Below are 9,389 nucleotides of genomic sequence, written 5' to 3' on the forward strand. Positions count from 1 at the left end.
GTAATTCAGTAACATCTTCAGACTTCACTTCTAATTTTAGTTCTCTTGCTGTTTCCACCACATCTTCACTTACTTCCTCCACTGAAATCTTGAACCCCTCAAAGTCATCCATGAGGATGGGAATCAACTTCTAAACTCCTGTTATGTTGATATTTTTATTCCCTGCTATGAATCCCAAATATTCTTAATGGCATCTAGAAAGGTAAATCCTTTACAGAAGGTTTTCAATTTCTTTTCCCAAGATCGATCAGAGGAATCACTGTCTATGACAACTATAGCTTTATGAAATGTATTTTTAAAATAGCACCGCAAATTCAAAATTATTCCTTCATCCATGAGCTGCAGAATAGATGTTGTATTAAAAGACACGAAAACAAAATTATCTTGTAAATCTCCATCAGAATTATTGCATGGGCAGATGCATTGTCAATGAGCAGTAATATTTTGAAAAGAACCTTTTTTCTGAACAGTAGGTCTCAACAGTGGGCTTAAAATATTCAGTAAAACATATTGTAAATAGCTGTTATCCAGGCCTTGTCGTTCCATTTACAAAACACAGGCAGGATAGATTTAGCATCATTCTTTTTTTTTTTTTAAATTTTATTTTTTTACACATACTTTTTTTTTAATTGCATTTTAGGTTTTGGGGCACATGTGAAGAACATGCAACATTGTTGCATAGGTACACACATGGCAGTGTGATTTGCTGCCTTCCTTCCCCTCACCTATATCTGTCATTTCTCCCCATGCTATCTCTCCTCACCTCCCCACCCCGCCATCCCTCCCCCATTTCCCACCAATGGACCCCAGTGTGTAGTGGATTTAGCATCATTCTTAAGGGCCCTAGGATTTTCAGAATGGTCAGTGAGCACTGGCTTCAACTTAAAGTGACCAGCTGCACTAGCCCCAATAAGCGAGTCAGCCTGTCCTTTGAAGCTTTGAAGCCAGGCATTGACTTCTCCTCTCTAGCTTTGAAAGCCCTAAATAGTATCTTCTTCCAATAGAAGACTGTTCCATCTATACTGAAAATCTGTTGTTTAGCACAGTCACCTTCTTCAACTATCTAAACTAGAATTTCCTGATAACTTGCTGCAGCTTCTTCATCAGCACTTGCAGCTTCACCTTGCAGCTTTTGTTATGGAGACAGCTTTCCTTAGACCTCAGGAAGCAACATCTGCTAGCTTCCAACCTTTCTTCATGGCTTTCTCACGTCTCAGCCTTCATAGAATTGAAAGTAGTTAGGGCCTTGCTCTGGATTAGGCTTTGGCTTAAGGCAAAGTTGTGTCTGGTGTGATCTATCCAGACCACTCAAACTTTTTCCATATCAGCAATGTGGCTGTTTTGATTTCTCATCATTTGTGTGTTCACTGGAGTAGCACTTTTAATTTCCTTCAAGAATTTTTCCTTCACATTGACAACTTAGCTAACGTTTTGGTGCGAGAGGCCTAGTTTACAGTTTGTCTTGGCTTTCTACATGTCCTCCTCACTAATCTTAATCATTTCTAGCTTTTTCTTTAAAAGTAAGAGATATGTGACTCTTCCTTGAATTTTTTCACTTGAATATTTAGAGGCCACTGTTGGGTTATTAATTGGTCCAATTTCAATATTGTGTCTAGGGGAAAGGGAGGCCCAAGGAGAGGAAGAGAGACAGGGAAATGGCTAAATGGCTGGCAAATGGAGCTGCCAGAACACACACATTTATCAAGTAAGTTCACTGTGTCTTTTTTTTTTTTTGAGATGGAGTCTTGCTCTGTCCCCTAGGCTGAAGTGCAGTGGCATGACGTGATCTCAGCTCACCGCAACCTCTGCCTCCTGGGTTCAAGTGATTCTCCTGCCTCAGCCTCCCAAGTAGCTGGGACTACAGGTGTGTGCCACCACACCCAGATAGTTTTTTGTATTTTTAGTAGAGACGAGGTTTCACTGTGTTAGCCAGGATGGTGTGGATCTCCTGACCTCATGATCTGCCTGCCTCGGCCTCCCAAAGTGCTAAAATTACAGGCGCTAGCCACCGTGGCCGGCCAGTTCACTCTCTTATATGGGTGTGGTTCATGCCACCCCAAAACAATTATTAACACAATAGTATCAAAGATCACTGATTACAGTTCACCATAACAGATAAAATAAAAATTTTAAAGTGTGAAATTTGTGACAGTTGCCAAATGTGATGCGGAGACACAAAGTGAGCACATGCTGCTGGGAGAACAGCATTGACAAACTTGGTGAATGCAGGATTGCCACAACCCTCCAATTCTGAAAAGACATGGCATCTGCAAATTGAAATACAACAAAGTATGCCCATATAAATGCACATCAGTATTCTCCCTCAGGCAGATCTAGTGTGTTTGAATCCGGTTCCATGTCTCACTGCCTTTACAGTGTTAGGCAAATCACATTACTGCTCTGGACCTCAGTTTCTTCAGTGTAAAGGAGGAAATAACAGCTGCCATGTTTAAAGATGGGGTGTTTGTTAATGAGATAAATGCAGGTGAAACAATTAGCAAGGTATCAGACACAGAGGTAGTGCTTAGAAGGTGTTAGTTCTTACTACTAATAATTTACTATTAATAACTATGACATCATGCTTACTATTAATAACATATGGCTGATACATATTGCTTTTCATAGTTTATTATTATTATACTTCAAGTCCTGGAATACATGTGCAGAACGTGCAGGTTTGTTACATAGGTATACATGTGCAATAGTGGTTTGCTGCACCCATCAACTCGTCAGTCCTTATAAGTAATGCAGTGCCCCCATGCCCAGCAACAATTCTATAGTAATAAGTGTTCCAAAACTACATTTTCCTCACTCTACCAGGCTCCTGGCTGTGCCTCTGCCCCACACCCTCCTCTCTCCTCTGCCCTGGGACCTACTTTTTAAAAGCACATTTGAACAGAGCCCTTTTAAAACAGAGAGCTACTGTACTCTAATTTCCTCTCTGGCCCAGAGTAAACCATGCTTGATAAAGAGATATTATTTTAAGGGAAATGAGGCTAAACACACTTTTAGTCAGTTGAAAAACAATCAATTTAAAACCAATTAAGGTAATTAAAGAAAAAGCCCAGTGAATTAACACTCAGATTAAAAATAACAAGGCTAATTAAAAAACAACGCTTTCATTGAGTTCCCCAATTAACAAGATCACATTATTATTTGAACTCGCTGTTCATTTCAAGTCGGTAAAAGTGAAATTTTCTTTTAATAAGCTTTGTTATTGGCACTATTTCTGTGCTTAGGCAAATACTTTCTATATATAAGTTATTATTTTTTTGTATGTGCTCAAATAAAAAATACTAAATTGTTTGCTTTGCCAAGAAGCTGCAAGAAATAACTAGGGTGGCGGTTCCATGGTGTAATGGTTAGCACTTTGGACTCTGAATCCAATAACTACGGTGTCTCTTGATAAATCCCAGGTGTATTGTAGGAACTCAACAAAGAGTTCATGAATTAATGAATGGGCATCCAGATTTTCTAAGATATCAACCTGGGAAGGGGAGTGAGTCAGGGAAAACTGAAGATAAAAGTAGAAAACAAATGTTTTCTTTGAACTGCAGTAGGTTTAGAAAACCCAAAAGTAACCAACTTTTAAAAATCAGGAGGTGGGCTGGGCGCAGTGGCTCACACCTGTAATCCCAGCACTTTGGGAAGCCGAGGCAGGCAAATCACAAGGTCAGGAATTCGAGACCAGTCTGGCCACCATGGTGAAACCCTGTTTCTACTAAAATGTAGCTGGGTGTGGTAGCAGGCACCTGTAATCTCAGCTACTCAGGAGGCTGAGGCAGGAGAATCTCCTGAACCCGGGAGGTGGAGGTTGCAGTGAGCCGAGATCATGCCACTGTACTCCAGCCCAGGCGACAGTGTAAAACTCTGTCTCCAAGAAATAAAATAAAATAAAATAAATCAGGAGGTGTTACTTAAACATCTAGACTTCCAGCACCTCTTGACAGCACAGAAGCTCTAGAAACAATGGGCCTGTGTTTCTGTACAGCAGCTGTCCCTGGCGTTACTAACAGCATCTCCCTTGGGCAGAGCAAGGACTCCTAGGGGCTCCTGCATTTGCCTCCAGCCCTACTCCTCACTCCCATAGTGACAGGGAGTAGCAATTGCTATGTTCTTTGTGCTTGCGCCTCTTTAGAGAAAAGTTCTCTGGACTATGTTTTTATCTCAAGTGGGAAAATTTTTGAAAGCCACATTACTTTTCTTATATTTGCCTGCTTTATTTATTTACATACCTGGCTGGCCCTAGAGGTGTTTGAGTTTGAAGTAAATGTGACCTCCCATCTACTGGGATGACACAGTCATGAAAGAGCTAATGAATGAAAGCTGTGTAACACAATCAGCTGCTAAACTGCTGCCGCAGTGTAATCCAGTTTCGTGTTCCACAAGCTTACGAAAACGTTCAGATTGGGAAGGATGTTTGATGTACAGTCCAATGACCTGATTTTACAAACGAGGGCCCCAAAGCCCAGAGAAGGGGAGTGACTTACCCACGGTCACACAGTGAGTTAATGGCAAGGCTTTGAGTCAGGACCTGAGGCTCCTTGTGCCAATGGGGAGTCAGGGCCACAAGGCTCCACAGGTCATGGAGGTTATACAGATGGCATGTCCTCTGAAAATGTACTCAGCTGACATGACATGTGATAGGGAAGCTGGCTGAAATCTAGTCCTTGCTCCCTGGGCATCTGGCTCTGAGCTGCTTCTGCTGAAGGAAGCCACCTTTTCTTAATTAGCAATACAGATGTTATGAGGACTCAGGGCAGCCCTGTGTGCTATAGTTTTTAAAAAGGAAAAAAGAAACAAAACAGGGCTTTTGAGTCAAAGAGATCTAGGTTTGAATCTGGGCTTGTCTCCTTATTCGTAGTGACATCTTAAGCAAGTCACAGTATAGCTGGGTCTCAGTTCCTTTGTAAAAATGGGGGCCAAGCACAGTAGCTCACACCTGTAATCCCAGCACTTTGGGAGGCCAAGGTGGGAGAAGTGCTTGAGACCAGGAGTTCAAGACCAGCCTGGGCAACATAGCGACATCCCAACTCTACAAAAAAAATGAAAAAGTTGTGGTGGGCCTGTAGTCCCAGCTACTCAGGAGACTGAGGCAGGTGGATGGCTTCAGCCCTGGGGTTCAAGGGTGCAGTGTGACCACGCCACTGCACTCCATCCTGGGTGACAGAGACCCCATCTGTTTAAAAAAACATTACACATATAAATACATACATACACACACACACACACACACACACACACACACACACACATTAAAATTAAGCTTAACTATTTCTTTTTACTTTTTAAAATGTGCCCATTAGAAAATTTATAATTACACATGGCTCTCTGTAGAGTTCCAGAGGCAGCACTCCCATGGCCGGGAGTAGGGGATGAAAATCATGCCTAACCCACAGAGCTGTTGTGGGGATGCCCAGTCCAAAGCTAGCGACATAACAGATGCTCAGCAGGAGCCCCATTGTTAAAAGTCACAGAAATGGGTTCCAGCACCTTTTAATTCTCGGTCTCCTAACCTGCCTAAAGTGCTCTCAAAAAAAAAAAATAAAATGTAGCAAGAATAACCCCAGCACAAGCCCACTCCCCTAGCCGCAGCAGGTCCTAGGGAGGAGAGACCAGCGGGCAGCCAGTCAGCTTTGGCAAAATGCAATTCACCATCAACAGTGCTGACACCCAGAATTTCAGGACAAGGAGGGTGTACCTTGATGGTTTTGGGCCTTGAAATTCTACTCAAAGTCATTTCTAGGTGGATACAACATCCCCAAGCTTAGATGCCCCTTGGCTTGCATGAGAAAGCCCGTGTGCCCTGTGTGGTGACAGGGAGAAACCAAGATTCTCTTTGAGCTTTCTGTGGCTACTCTTCCAGTTGGAAAACCTTATAAGACTCAGTCTTCACCACTATGTGATGAGAAGAATGGTATCTTCCCTACTGGCCTCTCTAGATCAGATGATACGCTGCTTTTTAAAGTTCTTGGAAAAGTTTAGAGAGCAACCCAAAAAGTAAGAGTTAATTGTTTTCATTGTTTCCAAAGAAACGCATCTTCAGTGTGGAAGATATCAGCGAGAAAAAAAAGAGAATTAAAATCCTTCATAATCGCACCCCTTTTGTAATTATTATTTAGTGCCTCATTACTCAAAGTAGGATGAGCTGGGAACCCATCAGAAATGTAGCATCGCAGACCCTACCTATGTTCATCTTTTCAGGCTGCCTCAATAACAAAATGCCATAGACTGGGGGGCCTTAAACCACAGACATTTTTTCAAAGTTCTCTGGAGGCAGCAGGTTCAAGATCAAGGTTCTGGCAGGGTTGGTTTTGGGTACAGCTTCTCTCCTTGGCTTGCAGATGGCAGCCTTCTTTGTGTATCCTCGCATGTCCTTTTCTCTGTGCCCGGGTACGTGACACTCTTGATGTTTCTTTCTCCTCTTAATAAGGACACCAGACCTATCAGATTAGGGTCCCACCCTATCACCTCATTTAACTTCGATTACCTCTTTAAAGATCCTATCTCCAAACAGAATTGCATTGAAGGTGAGGGTTAAGCTTTCAACATATGAATTGGGACAGGACGAACACAATTCATTTCGTAACACAGCCCAAGACCCACTCTAACAGAATCTTTATTTTGACCAGATGCCCAGTGATTCATATGCACATTAAAGTCTGAGACACACTAGTTTTAGAGTACAATCTTCCAGTCTTTCTTTTTTTATATATGTTTATACATGTGCCAAAATAAAACCGTATGTACTGTATTCTAAGCTACTTTGTTCAGTAGTATATTTAGCATATGTTATCAACAGTATTCTATGTCATGTAATATTACTCAGCCACATCCTATGTGATGACCACAGCATATTCCATTATACAGATGTATCTTAATGTTCCTAATTACTTCCTTATGGTTAGGCATTTATATGGTTTTCAATTTTTCACTGTTATAAGAAACACTGCAATCAACATCCTTGAAGCAACATTATTTGTGTACAGCCGTATTTATCATAAGAAAAAAATTGAACTGAACCTTTTATCTTCTGGCCCTTTAGGAGGCCCTCGCCAAGCTCAGTCTCCTCAGCCCCAGAGATCTGGAAGCCCCTCCCAACAGAGGCTCTCCCCACAAGGCCAGCAGCCCCTGAGCCCCCAGTCGGGATCTCCACAGCAGCAAAGGTCACCAGGCTCTCCGCAGCTCTCCCGGGCATCCAGTGGCAGCTCCCCAAATCAGGCCTCCAAGCCAGGTGCCACCCTCACCTCACAGCCCCGGCCCCCTGTGCAGGGCCGCAGCACCTCCCAGCAGGGTGAAGAGTCCAAGAAGCCAGCACCACCTCATCCACATCTCAAGTAAGTGCTCTGAGAATTGGAAAAGGTATAGGATAGCGCTAGGGTGTAGGCAGAGCTTGACTGATTCAGGGTTAGGGACTTGGAGACAAAGGAGGACCCAACGAGGCCTTGCCTAGAATTTAAATAGGTAAAAAGAGAACTAGAGGATGGAATTTTGGGGGGAGGCCTAGCAAGGTGAGAGTATAGATTAGGCACCACCATGACCCTCCATGTAACACATATCAGTTACCTTTTGCTGCAAAACAAACCACCCCAAAACTCTGTGGCTGAAGAAAATAACCATTTTCTTTGTTCATAGTGTTTTGGTTCAGCTGCTTATTCTGAGTTTAGCTTAGCTGGGAGGTTCTTGTGCTAGTGACTCCTATAGAGTTACAGGATACCCAGTTAGATTTATATTTCAGATTTAAAAAAAAAAAAAAAAACAGATAATTGTGAGTATAAGTGTGCCCCAAACATCATGGAATATACTTACACTAAAAAAAGGTCTTAGCTTTTCATCTGAAATGCAAATTGATCTGCACATTTTTATTCACTAAACCTGGCAACCCTACTTTCCTGGGGTCACTCATACAACTGCAGTCATCCAGCAGCTTCACTGAGGCTGGATGGTCCAAGAAGGCCCCCCGCCCACTTTTGGTTGTTGGTGCTAGCTGTCAGCCAGGCCTCTCTCTCCATGGGGTCTCATCCTCTCCAAGGCTAAGCCGAGCTTTCTCACATGGTAGAACTGCTTTTAAAAAGGGAAAAAAGTACAAGTTGCAAGGCCTCTTGAGGCCCAGCCTTGGGGCTTATAAAGTGTTATTCTATCACATGCTTTTAGTCAAAGCAAATCACAGGGCCAAACCCACATTCAAGAGGTAGGAAATAAACTCGGTGGGAGGAGTCGGGAAGTCACATCTCAAAAGGGCAGGCTACAGGGACAAGAGGAATCACTGCAGTCATTTTTGTAAGCCATCCATCACAATACACACATACATCCTGTTTCCTCTCAGGCCCATCTCTTGGTTTGAGGTTGTAAAGAGAGGTCCCAAGTAACGGTTCTTTAGAAAGCTCTACCTTCCTTCAAGGCCAAATGTTGATCATCACAGTTCACTGCTAACAGCTGTTGTCTACTTACTATGTGCCAAGCACTTTACCTACTTGTTTTTTTTTAAGTTCTCACAAGCTTAGGAGTTAATAACTATTTATTATCCCCACTGTACAGATGAGTAAGAAAAGAAAGATTAAATAACTTGCCCAAGTTTCCAGTTAATAACTAAAAGAGCTGGGATTGAACCCAGGATATCCAGTCTAGGGATCATGCTAACAACAATTTTTTTGATTAGGTAATATCTTCACATGGTTCAAAGATCTAAAAAAAATATCAGGCCAGGTATGGTGGCTCTCGCCTGTAATCCCAACATTTTGGGAGGCCAGGGTGGGTGGATCACCTGAGGTCAGGAGTTTGAGACCAGTCTGGCCAACATGGTGAAACCCCATCTCTACTAAAAAATACAAAAATTATATGGGTGTGTTGGTGCACACATGTAGTCCCAGCGACTCAAGAGGCTAAGGCAGAATAGCTTGAATCTGGGAGGCAGAGGTTGCAGTGAGCTGAGATTGCGCCACTGCACTCCAGCCTGGGCAACAGTGAGACTCTGTCTCAATAAAAGAAAGAAAGAAAGAAAGAAAGATATCAAAGATTTATGTTGAAAAGCCTCATTCCCACCCCATTCTCATCCAATGCTTCACTGCACCTTGTCCCCAGAAATGACTTTTGTTGGTTCCTATGTGTCCTTTCAGTGCTTCCTTACGCAAATGAAAATATTTGCACAATTATTTTTGCATAATTTTGCATGGTTTGCATAATTATTTATGCAAATAAAATATTTGCATGAATAATTTTAAACATGTTCGAATCCTCTCCCTCATTTTCTTACATACACAGGAGTATTCACTATCCACACCATTCTGCTCCCCGCTTTTCATGTTTAATAATAAATCCTGGAGCACCCAGTTAATTGGAATTTTATTTTTTATGGCTATATAGCATTCCACTGTACAGTTGTACTATAA

General features: G+C 42.3%; 1 protein-coding gene across 6 annotated transcripts in view; it reads left to right on the top strand.

Moving 5' to 3' along the window:
* The window catches only part of SYN3 (synapsin III), a 509,993-nt gene that overhangs the window by 490,353 nt on the left and 10,251 nt on the right, over nt 1-9,389 (top strand). For all 6 annotated transcript variants that reach the window (XM_074391364.1, XM_039463248.2, XM_074391367.1 and 3 more), the window contains exon 13: nt 7,046-7,337. In XM_074391364.1, coding sequence (XP_074247465.1) covers nt 7,046-7,337 — 292 coding nt within the window. The remainder of the gene's footprint in view (nt 1-7,045; nt 7,338-9,389) is intronic.

Source organism: Saimiri boliviensis, chromosome 21 (genome assembly GCF_048565385.1).
Source record: "Saimiri boliviensis isolate mSaiBol1 chromosome 21, mSaiBol1.pri, whole genome shotgun sequence".
Taxonomy (NCBI): domain Eukaryota; kingdom Metazoa; phylum Chordata; class Mammalia; order Primates; family Cebidae; genus Saimiri; species Saimiri boliviensis.